This window comes from Vanessa tameamea, chromosome 6, assembly GCF_037043105.1.
Source record: "Vanessa tameamea isolate UH-Manoa-2023 chromosome 6, ilVanTame1 primary haplotype, whole genome shotgun sequence".
Lineage (NCBI taxonomy): Eukaryota > Metazoa > Arthropoda > Insecta > Lepidoptera > Nymphalidae > Vanessa > Vanessa tameamea.
In genome coordinates, this window is record NC_087314.1 from 6,270,994 (window position 1) to 6,290,899 (window position 19,906).

The 19,906-nt window shown below is 31.1% G+C and overlaps 1 protein-coding gene across 13 annotated transcripts in view; it reads left to right on the forward strand.

Moving 5' to 3' along the window:
• LOC113393514 (3',5'-cyclic-AMP phosphodiesterase) overlaps positions 1-19,906 on the forward strand; it is a 335,667-nt gene that overhangs the window by 262,598 nt on the left and 53,163 nt on the right. For 9 of the 13 annotated variants that reach the window (XM_064215171.1, XM_026630451.2, XM_026630446.2 and 6 more), the window contains 2 exons: positions 15,747-15,944; positions 17,679-17,714. In XM_064215171.1, coding sequence (XP_064071241.1) covers positions 15,747-15,944; positions 17,679-17,714 — 234 coding nt within the window. Of the gene's footprint in view, positions 1-5,199; positions 5,645-9,538; positions 9,635-15,746; positions 15,945-17,678; positions 17,715-19,906 lie in introns of those variants that run through there. The other 4 variants (XM_026630453.2, XM_026630442.2, XM_026630443.2 and 1 more) reach the window with 3 other exon arrangements.

Genomic DNA, 19,906 nt, shown 5'->3' on the forward strand with positions numbered 1-19,906 from the left:
ATAATTATTATTTCTTATTCATCACATTACAAATATAGTATCTTACTTTCTTATATTATCAGTGTTTAAATTGCCAATTGATGACCTTTATAATTTCGTCCCCTTTGTTTGTCTTTACGTTCGTTTGTAGGTCATACTTTGTCAAAATTTTAAAAGGAAGATCCCTCTCTTATAAGTTAGTGTAGTCTTATTACTATTATAATTATTCAACGTGGTCGTATATACTCAACCAATGCATCAATACCAATCGATATTAAAAATCAAATCAAATGTATTTTAATCAAATAAACTTTACAATAAAGCATTTTTTAAAACATAACACATTAGCGTTCTATCAAAAGACATATCATTAATAAGAAAAGAGTTTTAATATAACTTTTATACTTATATAACAGTTGGTGAAAATATAATAAAGAAAAGTGAATAACCTGTAACTTTTCAGTTAAACGATGGAATATTCTAAAACAAATACTTCATAAACTTTAAAAACACTTTCAAAGAAAATTTGTTTAAATAACAAAACATATATAAGCAAAATCAACTGCAGATACAAATTAGTTATTTTATTTATATACTATTGATATGAAATAAGAAGAATTGTTTACCTATATACTATTTATTCTATTCTACACTCGACACCCGACAATGTAAGCTAATAAACAAATTACGTCACTAACATATACAAATAGCTTACTTTTTAATAAAATTACTTGCCAATAAACCTAACAAATGAACAAACGATTGTCAGCGAATGGTTTTAACTCGTATTATATTATTCGTAGATCTTGTATTTTTAAAATTATGATTTACGTATTGTAGCCACTGCGTGATCTCTCCTCTGTGTGTGTAACTTATTTGCCTATTCCTTAGATAGAGGTAAATAAATTACAGGAGCAATGGAAATATCATCTCTAAAGTCTCTTGGAACAGCTATCTAGAGTTTTTATTTTATTTATATCAAAATAGACAGACATTATTGAGACCAAAGGCATCAAGCCTTAATAATTTCGTTAATATCAGCATTATCTTTAATAAGTTTATCTCTTAAAGTAATATTTAGCAAGCGAAATCTCTTAACACATTCTACTTTTTAATTTAAGTTGAGGCGACAAAAATTTTAAAAGGAGTCAAATACATATGTATGTTTCCTTAAATTGTTTCCTTATTGTATTGACGATCTGTGATTTTATTATTAAAATTTTCATTGTACCATTACAACTCTAAAATTATACAAAGAATTTATTACAACAACAAAGACTATAAATTTAAATTTTTAACATACATCGTCATGACGAGACACTATGAGTAATACATTCAATAAAATACTGTCGATAAAATACATAATAACTAACATACTTTGATAAGCAAGTAACTATACCGTTACGTGTAAAATTTTATATGATACTTCATTTATTTTCGTTACGACATGATCTATCAATGACAAATATTGACTCACCGTTTAAATATCGATTCGATTTGTTTTTAAGCATAGCAACCCAAAGGTAAGTAAGTTACCATTTAGTTTGCATCAATAGTAACAATCCAATATGACTATCTTGACAAATATCATTAATGTAAATCTGAGTTTGTTTCTTTGTTTACCATTCAAGTCTTATCTACTCAATTAATCATTATTAATTTTAGCATACACGTTGTCAGGGCTACATAAAATGATAAAGACTAGCAAATAAAAACTCCCAATCCCAAAAATAAAAAATTAAATTTAATTGTGGCAAATCTTTGTTAATAATTTGTGTTTGTATATATACATTTATTTAGTCTTCTATGCAGCCATGGTTATAGACACTTGAAGACAAGATTATTGAACTCGCAATTCTCTTAAATGCAACAACTGACAATATTTAAATTAAATTAAATAAATAAAAACAGTATTTTTAAGAGTTCACGAATATTATCTCTAAAGCTAAAAGTTTTCCTAAGAAAGATTATTATAATTATTATTTATTGAAACATTACTTGGTTTTGTACAAACCACCACCATCACCATCACCAGTACCACCCACACATCACATATTCTACCGGAAAACAGCAATACTTAGAATTGCTGTGTTCAGGTTTGAAAAGTGAGTAAGCCAGTGTAACTATAAGCACAAGGAACGTAAGATCTTAGCTCCCAAGGTTGGAAGCGCTTTGTTGTGATGTAAGTAAGTAATAATTGTTATTTCTTACAGCGTCAAAGTCTATGGGCGGTGGTGGCGCATTTGCCACACACGTTATCGCGCTGTTGACAAAGATATCTGTAATTAAATATTGTGTAAATATAGTTAATTTATTTTACGTATAGAAGAATTGCAAACAAATTCAGATACAAAAATTGCCAATTTAAAGTATGGAAAACTAAAGGAATCACTATAAAAAATTTATAAATAGGCACCTTTGATACGCAGACAATTTTTATGCCAAATAATTACCAATAGTGTTTTAATATAAGTCATTTATACACGGTTATTGGTAATTCGACGTATTCCCGTTAGGAGGTAATAGTTGTGATTATTTGCGATAATTTTAACTCCCATATGCATAATGCAAAAGTGAAACATTTTTGAGTTATCACGTTTTTTAGATTTTTTCAAAATAAGTCAAAAATACAACTTAAAAAAAAGTATACATTAAAAATCTATTTTTTCTTCTGATTTATAAAAACGAATAAACACTGATTATTTGTCAATATTAAAACAATTATTATCGGTCCAAATTTAAAAATGCGAGACGGAAAAAAATATTATTTCAATATTTTTTTGATTTTTTTATTATATATTATACGAATTTCCACCAGCGTCCTTGGTGGTCATTTTATTTCGGTGGTTTTGAAATAAGTTCCTTGTTGTTATATATTTTTGGAGAGCTGATAAAACAGTTATGTTTTTAAAATAATCTGCAGGACAAGTTTCATAACGATTTTTTTTGTTTTTAAGGCATTTTTGTGGAAAAAAAATCAAAAAATATTGAAATAATATCTTTTTCCGTCTCGCATTTTTAAATATGGACCGATAATTATTATTTTAATATTGACAAATAACTAGTGTTTATTAGTTTTTATAAATCAGAAGAAAAAAATAGATTTTAATTGATACTTTTTTTAAAATAATTTTTATAAGTTGCATTTTTGACTTATTTTGAAAAAATATAAACAACATGATAATTCAAAAATGGTTCCCTTTTGCATTATGCATATTATGGGGATTAAAATTATTGCAAATAGTTACCCCTATCACCTCCTAACGGGAATACGTCGAATTACCAATAACCCTGTATATAACAATATTCATCCACAATTAGACTTGAATAAAATGATTTAATTCTTTTTAAATAAATATATTTTATCTATATCCGAATGGATTTTGTTTAGCTGCCTTGTTAAAGTTTTATTATAAAATAATAGATAAATAGATAGCAGAGCCTTTATACAACGTATTTCACCGGTAGATGTACGCTGTAATTGCATCTTCGTGCAATCCCACTGTAATTATCTTTAGCCGCAACCGTAATAATAAGGCAGGAGACGGCCTCTGCGATTCAAGGTAGCGTTTGTATTCTGTATTATTCGTCTACTGAATTCCATTTTTCAAATTTGCAATTTATTACAACAAATGCTTATAGCTGTATGAAAACATAACGAGTTAAAAATATCTTTGTATGTAAGAGTTTCTTTTAAATTTTTGTTTTAATCTAAAATATTAGTAGACTTTAATTTGACAAATTGATATAAATTGCGTTGTAGAACGTATATTGTATCTATTGAAAGTTTCATGTTATTTTAATATAGAGACAAAAGTTTTGTTTATGTCAATTAAAATTACTTGGAGGTTGATGACTGCACCCGCTAGCGGTCAAGTTCTCGCTCCACGTGGTCTACGTAATAGTCCCTTACACACACATACAAGAGTGTAACAATATGAATGTACGTTTTAGTTTTTAATTTAAAATATCGTATTTTTATAAATTTCATGATGAAATTAAAAAATGATTTCAGGAACAACAAATTTGGTACCTAGCGATTTATTTTATATAGGTTTTTAATAAATTGACAAATTCTATGTAAGATAAACCAAGATCATCAATTTCATTGTAATAAATAGATTACCCGCACAAATTAGACTTACAATATTATTTTTGTCATTGGCACTGTCTACTAATAAGATTCCTTTCGTGGTTTTATTTAGGTTTGTTTAATCGATATTATGTACGTATCATAATTCAAGATTAAATAACCTTTTTTTTCAGTAACGAAAAATCATATTTCATCTCTGAAAGGTTTTAAAACTGGGCTCTTTTATTTATTTTGAAATATAATATATATTTATGTTGCAAAAATATCTCAAAAGGTTTTAAGAATTAATATAAGTTTAAAATTATATTAAAACCGAAATCACTTCCCGTGATTCATAAACAGTTTTACATCAGTTTTATGACCTACAAAAAACGCACATGTTAGGTCGAATAGAAGTGACCCTTCAGGCGAGGTTGTAAAGCTGCGCTTCCACTGAATGGTTCGGTGACTTGCTACGTTTTCTACACGAGGGTTGCGTACCGGCGTACGCATGCGGCTCGCCCCTTTTCGACCCCCGGCAAAATGGCGGTGCCAACATGGCCGCCGGGCAGCCGCAGGATGCTCCGTAACGCTGTTCCTGTCCGAAACACCGCTGACACAATTTCCCAGCGGCTTGTACATTTTAACACGCACATTCGCATCGAAACCGCCGGTATCATCGATTTATTGGTCGTTCGGAGTCGGCGCGACTTGAACATAACGCGCGTGCAACAAGTGATATCCCTCAGAAAGTTGAGATAATCGACACTCTAGTACAAGTTTCTAGTAGTGATGTGATCGTGGGTCGCTTATAAATATAGAACGTGCCCTTTTGCTCAGTGGCGGCGCGGGTGAGCCAAGCAGCGTGTGACGTCGACCGCTCATGTTCCCCGCGCCGCGGAAACGTCAACAGTGCCGCGTCACGCAGACCGATCGTGGCTTCGCATAAATATTATCAACACGCACGCTCTCGCGCCCTCTTGCGGATTATTGTAAACTAGTGTTAAACAGTGTCATTGACAAGTATCGCCCATAGAAAGCCCACTATCAGATTTCGAAATGAACTCAATTAGTATGATTCTATTGAAATGACTTACGATTAGGAGTGAATTGACTTATTTAATAATTCTTGATATGAAAATATTATAGGCGAATGTTTCATACGACGTACAGTCGCTTCGATGCGTCCAGTAGTAGTCGCGATTGCGTGTGTACCGATCGTTTGTCGAGCACGTGCGCTTCATACAGCCGAAATGCTATTTTCGATAAGGCTCCGCGATGCGAAGCAAAGTGCGAATAAATGAAAAAGTGAATTTTAACTGATGCATTTACTAAAAAAGTGTTTGTGGAGGCTGGGTCGGAGACGCGTTCGACGAATACCGCGATAGGCGCGATGCTTACACTAGTGTTCGCGGTATGGTCGGCCGCGCGCGCGCTGGGCTGGGCTTACGAGGCGACCGCTACGTCGCCCGAGACAGAGGAGGGGCCCATGCTGCCTCGACTTCGCTCGGCGCGCGCCTCCAGCGATCTTTCCACTCTAAGCACGACCACCACCAGCTCTAGCCAGACCAGTAGCGGAGACTATTCTAAGAGGTCCACGCACCGTTATAACACCATTTTTAAAGACACACAACCGCTTTGCTTTCATTATATTTTAAATCTAATTAAGGTATATAGTTCCTTGATTAGACTCAGTAGTCGTCTATATGATATATTGACATACATTAACATGCAAAACAAATATTGGTTAAAAACTTAAATAAAAATACCCTGTCAATTAATTTAAACATATTGTTAGTAAGAAATAAGTAAGATTTTAAATAGGAATCCCACAAAAAAAATAGTAATTCTTATAAATGAATATAATAGTAGTATTATTAATTAACTAAAATTTTCTTTCCACCCAGTATCGTCTTTCTTATCTTACGTTAAAATATGACTGAATTACGTACGTCAATTATTATTTATTATCTACGGTGAGCAATGATCAAGTGACGCTGATTATGGTAGAAGGCCAAGATGATGCCAAGCAATTATGATTGTCGAGACACCATAATAAGTAAAATTACTGTATATTAACATACTATAAAGTTATCATCTTACCATTAAATTTACTTGTTTATTTATCTGAATATGAATCGTTGCCTTGGTTGTTCTATACGCGTTAAGACTATTGTACGTTTAGTTACGCATATATATAATAAGTTTATACCTTAATTATTTATTTTTAAATCTTATACCAAAATTTAAAAAATAAATTATCTGATATTTCTATTTAATTCTACCTTTATTAAATTCAAATACTATTAAAAGCTTACTGCAATTAGTTAATTTAGCTAATTTTATATACTCGCATATATATATATATGTATGTTGTATGTTGTTCTTTTCTATTAGATCAAAATAAATTACTATAACATCTATTGTATTTGATCAATATTACATTTAATTTATTACAATAACAATTTAATTTACATCATTTTATGAGAAAAATATTTTATTAAGGGTTAATTAAGTTTTTAATAACACTACATTGTAATTTAACATTAATAACTTTAAAGTCATTCATTGTATAGTACTTATTAAAAGTAAAAAAAAATAATGCATTATTTTTATTTATTCACTCATAACTTTGGACGAATTGAGGTGTTCCGATGTGATTTCCAATTTGTCGCAGAGGGTAGAGGGTCGACTCTCTCGCGAGAGCCCCATTCCGTTTATATTGAAATTGGTTTTACTTAGGAAATCAAAAAAACTCATTATCGAATTTCAAAGTAATATCGCTTTGGTTAAATTTAATTAAAATTCATATTCATTTAAAAATTGCAAATCAACTGTTTTGATAACTGTTTTTACGTTCTATACTATTATTTTTATTATTATATTTTCAAAAATATTTTATGATCAAATAGGATACCTTGCTCCAATTAAGAAAAGTAGTAACAATTAATCATATTTTATTGCATAAAAAAACCTATTCCAATCGAAGTAGGAATTTCGCTCAGTAAACCCTAGACTTACATCTTTATTTGTTATACAACATTTTTCCAATTAACTACATAATATATCCAATTTAATTTTAAATCAAAAGTCGACAACTTCGCTGACATTCAAAATTTTATTTTTTACGTATCGAGTTTATTCATGATCTTGACTAATGATAATTTTACGTCAATTCGATATCAAAGTTAATTAATCCTCAATCCCCCTGTAGTTGCAATAGGCATACTTTTAAGAACCCAAACCCGCCTGGTATCTTTATAAATAAAAGTGAAATTTTAAAGTTGACTTGATAAAATTGCAACTGCAAAAGTATCAGAACAAAAGACTTGATCAACTGAAGGCAATAAACATTCTTTCACTAAGAACGTACAGAGACAATGGCACTAATTCTTGATATATTAATTTATATGATGCCAGTGAAGAGGACATTCCCTTCAATTAAGTACCTATAGTGAAACAAAGATTGGGCTCATACGAGGGAACGAGACAGAAGAAATATTAAATCCAATTATTATTATCTATACTTATATGATAAATGCGATAGTAACTCTTATGTCTGTTTCTGTCGAACATCTGAATATGCTTATTTTCATTTTTTTGTAGGACTCTTCAACTCCTAGGAAAGACATAGGCTACTTTTTTATGCTTAACACTTGTCAAGCAAGCCCTGAACCGCGAGTTAAGCTCGGACTCTTCCTTTACGCTCATTCAAACATTAAATTAAATTATTTGATAGATGAACTAATAATTATATTATAAAATTTATTTTAGGAACATCCTTATAACTATCGGTTTATCGCGTCCTCTTCGTGATCGTGATAATACAAGATAAGATAGTGGTCATAGATTAAGAAATCAGAGTTATGATTAAAAAATAACAAAAGATACAATGAAATGATAATGATCTTAAAGCTATAAATTTAATTTAACGTCACTGATATTGATAATCTTTGATTGATTTAGATGTTTTCGATAATCTTTTATTAGAAATGATGATGATAATCTATTATTAGAATATTTTCCATGAATTAATCAAACTATAGATCTCACGTTAGTAAATAATTACGAAATGAATCTTAAGAAAACAAGTATTTTAAGAGAATAAAAGAAATAACTGATGTTTATATAAATCCCCTTAGAAAAAAAACCTTTATTCGAGTAGGGATTGATCGACAAAAGAAATTTAAAGCTACCACCAGTTCGGATGTTACTAATCTAACTAACTACAAAAAGAGAATGTCAAGAAACGAAGTCTGCATACTTTTTATAATCACAAAATGATCATACCATTAAATTGACATATGGAAATCAGCGAATAATAACCCTAAGCTTTTTTAATATAGCAAAACAATATGCTTTATTTTATGAGGTTTATTTTTTTATATTAATAATAATATATACCATTTATTGTTATCATCACACTGTTGTGGAATCAACTGCAAAACTTGTTCATGAGATAAAAAAGCCACTACCCAGCAGTGTTTTACGGCAGAACATGTATCTAGATAGCATCGACTTCAACAATATCTTATCTCCGTCTCTGCCTTCCTACTGTCTTAAATATTATGTATGAGTTTTAAAACGATTAACATTTATTTTATTAAAAATATCAATAAGGTGACAACAAGTACTTCAGATAAAGATAAAAATATATATAAGACCGTATTTATATACAAAGTTACAGTCTGTAAATTTCCTACTACTGCGAACCTTCCTCTCCATTCGCGAAGAAGGTTAGGTCCTAATCCCACAATGCTGCTTTACATATAGGCCAATCCAACAAAAGCTAGAAGATCTATTGGATAGAATACTGAGTTTTCATATGGTTTATTTTCATCCCACTGAAGTATAATATCGTTAGGAAACCTGCCTATTTCACGTCGTGGAATAAGCTCCAACTCACACCTTAAGAGGATTCCAACCGCCTTTGGAATCCTCTATCAAAATAGACCAATCCGTCTAACGTAATCTTTTCCAATATTTCCTGAAAATGAAAATAACCATTTCTCAATAATAATATATTTAAACTTTCTCACATAATATACTACACCAATGAATATGGCGTTTACTTCATTTTCTTAACGATTAACTACAAAACTGGAATTTTATTTTTTAATTAAAATATAAACAAAACCCTCGAACCGACTACATTAAATGTGAATATATTATAAACTGGTTTTATATTGAAATATGAACTCGTTTTACTCTATTACTCTCTGATAAGCAACGACTATGATTGTAATTCAATTAAATAATACTGTTTTAGCAGTTGTGTGTCTTATCAAATATATATCCAATCAGTTACATTTGTAAGTGCGGTGTTTGATAAAGCAATACATTTATTATATACTTTATCTGATTTGCAATTTAAGTAACGTTAATAAATAAATAAAAATGACAAAGTACACAACTAATAATAGTTTTTAATATATTAGGGATGGTGGTGGACGTAGCTAGGTTATTGAGGTTGAATGTGGGCTATAGGTGGAGTGAAGCACCCCGAAGGTGGAGTGCAAGGGGTGCGTCACGTCGGCCTTTGCGTAGACCACCAGTATCGGCTCGAAGACGTACTACTGGCAGGTATTGCTTCAATTGACTGAAATTATGTTACTCCTACCTAATTATTCCATAATAAATACCTTTATGTATGGCCTAAAATATGATAATCCAATAACGGTAAAACATTGTTCACGAATTTCATTATTAAATGTTATTCGATATCGATTTACTCAATAAATTTGTAGTTACAATTTCAAAATGAAGCTGTAAATGGTATATTAAACAAAATTTAATATAACTTGCATTTGTTTTAAAATAAAAATATTAGTAACTCGACTTAATGGTGATGCTAAAATACAATTTTCACAATGGAACGCAAACATTTTATAAATAAAATGGAAGAGTCGTGTGCGTACGTGTGTATTTTCAGATGATATTCATGACCCACATTTAAAAACTCACCCGCAAGTGATTTAACTCTGGATGATGATATATTTTTATTGCTTCATTCAATCTTATTTTGATACCAGTGATAGATACATTAAAATCAACCATTAATTTGAAATGAAAGAATTATAATGTTTATACTTATCAAATGTTTTATACATATGAATATTATGCAATTAAACTGTTTTTTGTAAGAATGTTGTCAGTTTGACAGGAGCAACGTTTGTAAATTTTAATTGGTTTAGAAGAGTTGGGCAAACATCCAAATGAGTCTAACGGTAAGTATGGTATTTATATCTATGGATAGATATCCGTAGTAATTAGAAAACCAAACCACACGTCGATGCGCCGGCAACTTGCAATAAAAGAAATACGTAATGCCATTTTTATTACACGAGCCACTCAATTTTTGGCGGTAGAATGATAAGTGGATTATAACTAGTGATTGTCTCGTTGGTCTAGATAGTTTATAAGGCCTCTATCTCGAGACATTGAGTTCAAGCCCCGGGTTAAAACGAGTTATAGATTTTTCCATCGTAAAATTCTTAGTATCAGCCCAGACGATTTAAAGCAATGGTTGCATAGAATCCTTATCAACTATGACAAGTCGATTAGTATAGATCTGAATTTTAATCTTCATCTATATGAATCAAAATAAAAATTCTAACCACTTCTAGATACTTAGTAAAAATGTGTATTATTGATGTATATAATAATCGAAATTTAGATAAATATTAATTTTATTGATAGACTTAGTCTGAAATATTGATTATACTTATCATGTATTTGTTTTCGTGTAACAGATTTTAAAGATTAAACATTTAAGTATTTACTTAGACTACATGTAGGTACTCATACTTGGTGTAGTGAAATAAAAATCGAAGGCTTTTCGAAATTACGAACTTTGCAATCCTGAAAACAATTGGATCGTAAAAAGTGTGTAGCGAATCAATGGATACTGGACATCAAACGGCTTTCCATCAATATCTATTTCGTATCGTATTCCACATTTTACATTTAACAATATATTCAAAAACATTGTTTTTCTCTCGCCCATAAATACATTAAATATATGCTATTTAGTAGTGAATTGTTAACACAATAGCATAGAGGTATTATAATATCAAAGTATTTGCTTGTTAGGAACGTCAGTTTGACTTTCCATAGTTATTAAGTTGTTTACGTAGAATATTTTACTAGTATTAACTAAATACTAACAGTGAAATAAAATACAGTGTTGGCTATACTGAGCATGGATTATAATCGGATGGTGAAGATATGTATGTATATCAAAATCAGATATAACGGAGTATTCATCAGATATCAAAAGCGTAAAATATTATAATACATAATGTAAAATATAGTTCTCGGTAATCACTTTTTTACTTTTTTTACCTAATTTAAACAACGAACACGTTTAATGTATGTATTAGTAGAGATAGGATTACTACTGAATACTTAAACTATTCGACATTTTATAGACTCTTTCTTGTTTTAGTTCAAAAGATGGACGACAACTTAATTATTTTTAAAAATTCAACTGGATTTTCCTCATGTAACTGTTACGTTATTTCTTTAATTTATATAGCTTTGTAATATCAATTTCTGTCACTAATAGTAATATTTTTTGAATTATTTTTTTTAAAATGTCTACCGAAATGTACTAAAATATTTTTAAAAGATACCTATAAACACAGTAAACCTGTCGAATGTACATAAATTAAGTATTATCATAATGATAAGGGGTCAACGAAGCCAGCTACAATAAAGGATCGATCATATATGCGCAATAAAATGGAGCGTAAACGAATACGACCAACGAAGACGAAGAAATTTATAACAAAGAGACTTCACATTCGCTTCACTGTACGATAATTTTATTATACCTGATTAAACATTACCTCAAAAATAATTACAAAGTTTGAGCGTAATTTTATAGGCGATTATCACAAAATGAAGAAGAGAATAATACGAATTATAATAGTGTAGACGAAATAATATGTATCATTTACTTTAATGTTTAACGTAGGTACCCAATTCCGTTTTGTCAATATTTTTCTTAACAGTGTCTTACCAGGGACCTCTAATTCTTTCCATCTCGTAAAAACAGTTCTGACAACAAAGAAAAATATAGGTAGGCTATATATATGTATATTTAAATGTATGTATATTTTAAGAGGTCGTATGTTAATGCAAGTGTAGTACTTTCGTTCTAAATTTATTTGGTATCCATACCATTTTAGCGATAACCTGTAGTTTTCGTAAAGTTCGAATTAAGTTTCTATTTATGGTGAAAGTGATTACATAAAATTTAAATAAATATTATCTGGAGGGGTCAATTGCTCTGTCATTTGACAATATAACAAGACGAAAAGTCATGGAGTTTTTTCTACATTGAAATACAAAATAAGTGTTATAGTCGTTAATAACAGTAAATAAGTACATATAAATCTATAAAATTAAAATTTACAGCATTATACGACTATGATATGATAGAAGATCTGACATAAAATAATAATAAATATAAAACAGGGAGACCCTTATATTATCTACTTAGTTTTAAGGATTCGATATTTAATTTATTGTATAAAAAGTCTTGATACAATATTAAAAAATATATTTTTCTATATAAAATTATTTATGTAAATTTGAATGTTAATATATTGATTACAATAAAATAAATATTAAATGTTAATTTTTTAAAGAAACTACGTTCGTATTATGAGTAGAAATTGGAATTTGGACTTGTTTCGAAAGATATAATGACACCGAATTAATTCTTGTATAAAAGAGACCTCTATTGGAAATAACTTGAACCTCTGAGGAAAATGCTTGGATCGGAGAACACTTTCATGAAAATTCCGAGAGGTGTCGCGATTGTTGGTTGAATTTAGTGCGTGTATTTACTCACGATTTAAACAATCGCGTTTAATATTAGATATATTTCGCTAAATTAATATATAAAGTACAATTTGTTCTATTAGAATAAAATTATATTTCAATGAAAAAAACATTATCTACAAAGCAAAAACAAGCCAATTCAATCTATATTTAAACATAAAATCTTTTTGGTAGTATTATTGATATTTTTATTTAATTATATTTTTTTTATTATGAAATGAATAGATAAGTTAATTTACTACGTAAGTAGGGCCCAGTGAATGCTCATTTGCGTGAGTATCACTCATTCACTTAATATTTTGCTATCAATCGTTGATGTTTTGTAGATAAATGGACATCAGTGAACGTACTGATACAAGGGTCATATTAAATTATATCTCAAAACTGATAACATGTCAACCATGTGACACAATAACTAACACCTTATGGCCGTATCTTGTAATGTCTAAGCTATTTGCTCTCATCTGTTCACAGGCACACAATAAAATGTATAAGAAACTGTATCAATGTAAATAAATATTTCATTATAAATAACCCAACTAAATCGAAGGTGAAAGTATTTTTAAAAATAGAATAACTATAAGTGAAAATGTTTTCAACCGAATATTGTAGATTCTTTGTCTCTGAAACCGAAAATGAAATTAGTATGCCACGGTTAAAAAATATTGAGACTTAAGATTTTTCTGCCACCTCTGGTTTAATTTAATATACTCACTTATATGAATCTATAGTAATACTATAAATGTTAAAGTCACTGTCTGTTACCTTTTTAAGCTTGAACGGCTGAACCGATTTGGATAAAATTTGGTATGGTTTAATTCCCGGTGAAGGACATAGGCTAATTTCTTAAGTTAACCCCTCGAGGAGTATAATGGTGGGCCGTTTGGGTAATTTCATGAATTATGGCGCAGGTTCCGCTAGTTAATAATAATTTATAACTATGAACTTTTTATATTTACCTAGTTATCTAGATCAGAAATTTAATAATGCTCTTTATCAATAATAACTTCCTTAATTTAAATATGGAAGTATATTAATGTATTTGGGAAAATTATTAGTGTGTTGTAGCTTAATGGTTGCTCTTTTGTTCGGCTCGTCAATATTCAATTTAAAAAATACGCGACGTGTCGTGGGACACCCGGTTGGGACGAAGTTGCTTTCGGTATATATTATGTATTAAATAACTGACCTCATTATATAAATCAATGACAAAATTGTTATTAAAATTCCTTCTAAATCTAAAAGAAACCAAATACAAGTTTAAATAATAAGATTTTAAATTAACATGGTTATTTTTATTACTAACAGTATTTAAAACGGGATATTTACCATGTTTTTTATTTTTATTTGGTTGCGCTCGATATTTCGACATTATCTACGAATGTCTTTTTCACGAGACTCGTGAATAAAAATAAAAAAACATGGTAAATATCCCGTTTTAAATACTGTTAGTTTATATAATGTTAAACAGAAAGAGACAAAGAGAAGGAAAGGTCGATTTCTGCCAATTCACTCTACTGTACGACGAGAAATAAAACTTCGTTCCAATACATTATACTTAACATGATTAAAACACTTGTATTTGAATTATCACTTAACTGTTTATTAATACGATATTATTATAAGGATTTTATATCGGTTCCTGCTACTAGAGTCATATTTTTGTACATTTTGTCACGCTTTATACGCCATCTGCTACTACACTAGACTGACCACCCCCTACGTGTTAAATCACGCGGGAGTGGTTCCGTCGTAAATCTCATTAAATTAAAAAAAACAACGATTCCCGAATAGCAACTCTTAAGCGCTGATAACGATGTTAATGAATATGTGTCAAACCAATTTTGTGAAATGCTCAATCGTTGTCTGCAATTTAAGGCGTCATGTAGCTTCCTTGAGTGACAAAGATGACGCTCTATCTTAGTTATAAAACTTATATTTCAAAAGCAATGTTATAAATGCATAAAAATATATGTTAACAAAGAGCACAATGGCCTTAAGTAATAGTTAGAAACAATAATTGCTATCAAAATTAATACCATTTACAAGTAACAGCTTTCAATTATATGACCTACTTATTGAAGTATTCGTCAAATACTTCTCAATTAGGTAAGTCATCAACGATTATTTGGCACACACTTGACATTGATGTCATGATAAATAGGCTTTACGTCGATATTAATTCGTCGTATACCACACAAATGATATTTGTTGAAATACCACTTGTGGGCTATAACGTAGACATTAGCTGTATTCCAAATTTAGTGCAAAACATATGGTATTTTTGTATGCCTCCTATTACATCTACGTGGAGTAAAAACTTTATATTTATAAACAATTATCTTTTTTTTATTACTATACAGGTTTTTGTTCTGTTTTGCCACGAAAATTATTTACGCACATATTATATTTGTTAGGTACATCATATTCTTCACCATGTATATGCTGTTTTGGTACTAATATATGAATTTAAAAAATATATTGAACTGATTTATACAAAAATCTTCATCGATTTGTGTTGATTAGTGAATTAATGTGTTCGTTTGTACAGACAATAAAGAGAATAGATGAATGATAATACTCAGTGTGCCCGACCCCTAATAAATGGGATAATGGGAAATGGGATAAGGGTATGAATGAGTATAAATGATGAGTATATTATAAGTAGTATAGTTACATTATAGCAAAATGAGCTCAGATTTTATTTGTAAATGTAATAAAAATAATCTTTTACAATATTTCCGGAACTGCTATATGCCAAAATTCAAGAATATCTTTATCACAAAGATGTTACCTTTACCTACTAGTAAAATTAGAGTCGTTAATCCTTGTTTTGTTGTTTCAGCTTCGATGTGGAGAATGGCGGGGGCGCCGGCGGTGTTGCGGGGGGCGCACGCTCCCCACTCGAGGGCGGCTCACCCTCGGCTGCGCTGGTTCTCCAATCCATGCCCCAGCGCCGCGAGTCCTTCCTCTACCGATCTGATTCCGACTTCGAAATGTCGCCCAAGTCGATGTCGCGAAACAGCTCGATTGCCAGCGAGAGGTAAGTCCACGGGCTATTATAAATAAAAAATAGAAAAATTATTCATTCCAATTCTGATGTAAGTTATTAAAATAAAATAAAAAGAAAATTAATAATACGCCTTGATGATAGCATGAATTCCGTCATTAGAATATGCAGGTTAATGACTTAATCAAGGCAACGATTATTAACATTTAACATGAAGAATCTTACAAGGTACTTCAAAGATAATTCTATTCTGCAACAACAATTATTATCAAATTTCTTATTTTGACAACAAATTACTTTAACCAAAATTTCAGAAATATTCTAGTTCAAGTTCTATAACTCAAATAAAAAATAAATATATAAAACTGTATGAAATAAATATTACCCTCAAGACCAGTTTAAAAGTTACAATGTACAATACATTGTAACTTTTACACAATATATACAAATTTTAAACGCGTGTAACAACCAAAGGTTACTTAAACGAAATTCAACTTACCTTTAACGTAAAGGTAATTTACAAACTTTCATGGGTTAATTTATCTCAATGAGAAAACAAAGTTTATTTAATATATTATTACTATGGGTTAAATTACGATGTAATAAAATCAATTTCAACTGCAATTGTACTGAGACTAATGAATCACGAACATGAAGACACTTCTTACGTCACATTAACGAAATTATAAGTTTATGATAAAGTTATTGCCGAAACAAATTATTTTATTATCACTTGAAATAACGTTATATTTTCTTTGCGGTAATGAAAATTATCTAAATAAAATTATATTACTATAGTATGTATTGGCTTAAAACTATTCAAATTTCTTTAAAACAATAATTTGTTAATAATTACTATCTGATATAAGCAAATTTAAGTACGTATACATGTATGTGTTTGTCAAAATTTTTATAATGTTTATGTGTACAAAATAAGGTTTTGAACTATAAATTTAAACGTTACCACAATAAACGGTTTATACTGTGAAATTTATCAAAAAATTTAATGAAAGTGAAGTGAATTCAAGTGATTTCTAGGTAAACCTTTTAAAAGCTTTTAAAGCAAAACGTGCACACATAAACCACAAATACTCTCAAAGAAATATTTTTTAACAAATAGCACATTTCCGCATCCGTAAATGTATGATATGCAACTCAAACTCATAGAAAATACACTAAAGTATTTTAAATTTAATTATCCTCGAGGTTCTTTGAGTGACTGTGGATTAAACTGTTATGTATAGACATTTCTTAATCCACCTTGAATGCATTTTGAAAATAAACAAAAAGACATAATTGTCTATTCCTAGAGCTTATTTCGTACCTAAATCATAATGTCCAGTATTAAGCACTACAAGACACACTGAACAATGTAGTTACTCCAGAATGCTTCGAAACATATTAAAGTAAGCCGTTTTCCAATAAAATACCGTATAAATGTTTTGTACAACTAACAGTTAAGTAGAGCTTACTCACAAAAGCGTACACACTGGTAATAGCATGCGAACGTATTATGTATTTAATTGATCCTTGTGCTGTTCCGTAACAAGAATGTTACCTAGTGAATGTTTTAAATTAAACTACAAAATTACTAGATTGACCTTAATCATGCTATTGCCACCACCGAAACAAAGCCTGCCACTACACTCCAGCACAAACTATTTGGTGTGAAGCTAGACCCGCATTCTCGTAAGCGCGACCTGAACCGCTTAGGTGTTTGAAGTCTTCGTTCTATCTTTCTTTTCCATATTTTTTAATTGCTTGCAGATTCAAGGAGGTCGAGGCGGCTCAGCTGGACAGAGCGTATGTATACTTACCTGCGCACGTACTTGGCATGTCCGCTTTATTGACACTTCTTGATTTTCTTAGCATGCTCTTCTATAGCTAACTCTTGACGTGTCCTGGTTATGATGATTGTATTTGTATTGTATTGTACATTTTTGGCTCTTTTTGTTTCTCGTTCAAAGTCACCATCTCAACTAATATGTTAGTGCTGTAAGCTTATGATGCTGTGGTAAGTATTCTGTTGTAAGTATTTCATCATTTGATTTTTTTAACTCGATTAATACATTTTATTTTATATACATATATGCAAATAAATATAACCTTTAAAATAAGTTTACCATAAATGAACCTGTTAAATGATCTCCCTTTTATATAGATTTTAAATTTACGTGAGATTGCGACCGTTATACGTTCGACGTTAATACTCCCGGTCCCTATTTCTCTTTGAACTGCCATGTCAAGCTCATTTTAATTGGGACAAAAAAAGTCAAAAGCACAAAGCATCTATCTACTAATATCGTTATAAATCAATCTTCCGTTGCACTTATCATCTCTTCGGTCACCTATTTTAAAACTAGTTTTTTACATTAATTTCCAAATATCTTCAGGTACACCCCCGGTGCACCTAACGATTTGAAATCGACCCTTGTCATATTATATACACATATTTGTTTTGAATTTCAACTCAAACACACTCGGAAATTAACAGTTTTCGAATGTTTCAATTTACAGATTTAGATTTTATCTTTACATATTATGTAAACCAACAAATCTTTAAATATGTCTAACATCTGATAACGAAGGAATTTCAAATGATCATGATACACCTGAATCTAACTGAACGTTGATAATACTTTAACTGTCCCTCGATTTCCACGTCGAACATTGATTACCGGCGCTCACCGCCCGCCAGTTCCATTAGCGCCAAATTTATCCTCGGGTGAAGTCGCGCACTGTCGGCGGTGGCCGGGCGAGTGAGTGGGATGCCGCGGGCCGCCGGCAGCCGCCGCTGCGCCGTATTCTCCTCCATTGACAGTCCGCGCGGCGCGCCGGCGGTACGTTGCTTCAATGCCAAGATACGTTTAGCTTTGCGGTCCTGTGCGCCGAGGAAGCCCCTTTCGAAACGTTAACCCCTATTAAAATGTGACTTTTTTTATTTGTTTTTAAATTTGCACAAAATAACGATTCTCGTTCGGATACAGAGACAATAGGTAATATGCAAATCCGTATTGTATAACTATTGCCATATATACCGTAAATAAAAACGTGCTTATTGACGAGTATTAGGTGTGTTCACGAAGCTCACAGTTGGACATCACCGAGGTCATTCACTGGTTCGACAAGTCCGCCCCGGTTTACTATTTCATTGCACCTGATGAACTAGACACATTCTTTGACTCGCCTATGAAGTGCCAAAGATGTATGATAATGAAGGCCTAACCTTATCAAAAAACCTTGAAAACATTCAGTAGCACATTGTTTTATTGATTGCGTTGTTGTGATGTTTACCGAAGTTCGCGAGTTATAAAAACACTAGTTGCGTTGTTGTCGATAAGAACACACGGGTGCGATAAAACAATGAAAAATTAGTTCATATTTGACATTTTAATATAATTCCGAGTGTGCATGGATTACAGTGATCGATATTATTTTGGCAACAAGTGCCATTAATTACGGGATGCAATTGATAGTTGACGTCACTTGGCAAATCGTAAATTGAAACAAAATTAATAGAGACACGACCCCGACCACGACCAACGTTCAACAGTATACTGCTTAGATAAGGCAGTCCCGGCAGTCAGCAATGAGATTTGAGTACTTTGTTATGTGGTCAGTGTGAGCTAAAAGCACCGAAATGCATCGTACAGGCTCTCAGTCTGAAGGGTTGGGCGCAAGTGGAGGGTCGACATTTATAACCAAGAGCTCTGCCTCAGAGCACAGCATGGCTACTGGCGTGTCGTCGGCTAGTACCGGCAGTACATTACCCCGCACCCTGAGCACCAGTGTATTGCGTATCAAAAATAGGTCCACGTTCTGGGACAAATTCTGGGATGAGCGCACTAGGCGTGATGCGTGAGTACCAATACTAATATTAATCTGAAATTTTAATATGTCGTAATCGTATTATAGCTCTCGGTTCTTTGTCTTATGATTACATTTTTAAATGAGATGAATGGTTAATTATTCGTTATATAAATCACAGTCGTAAA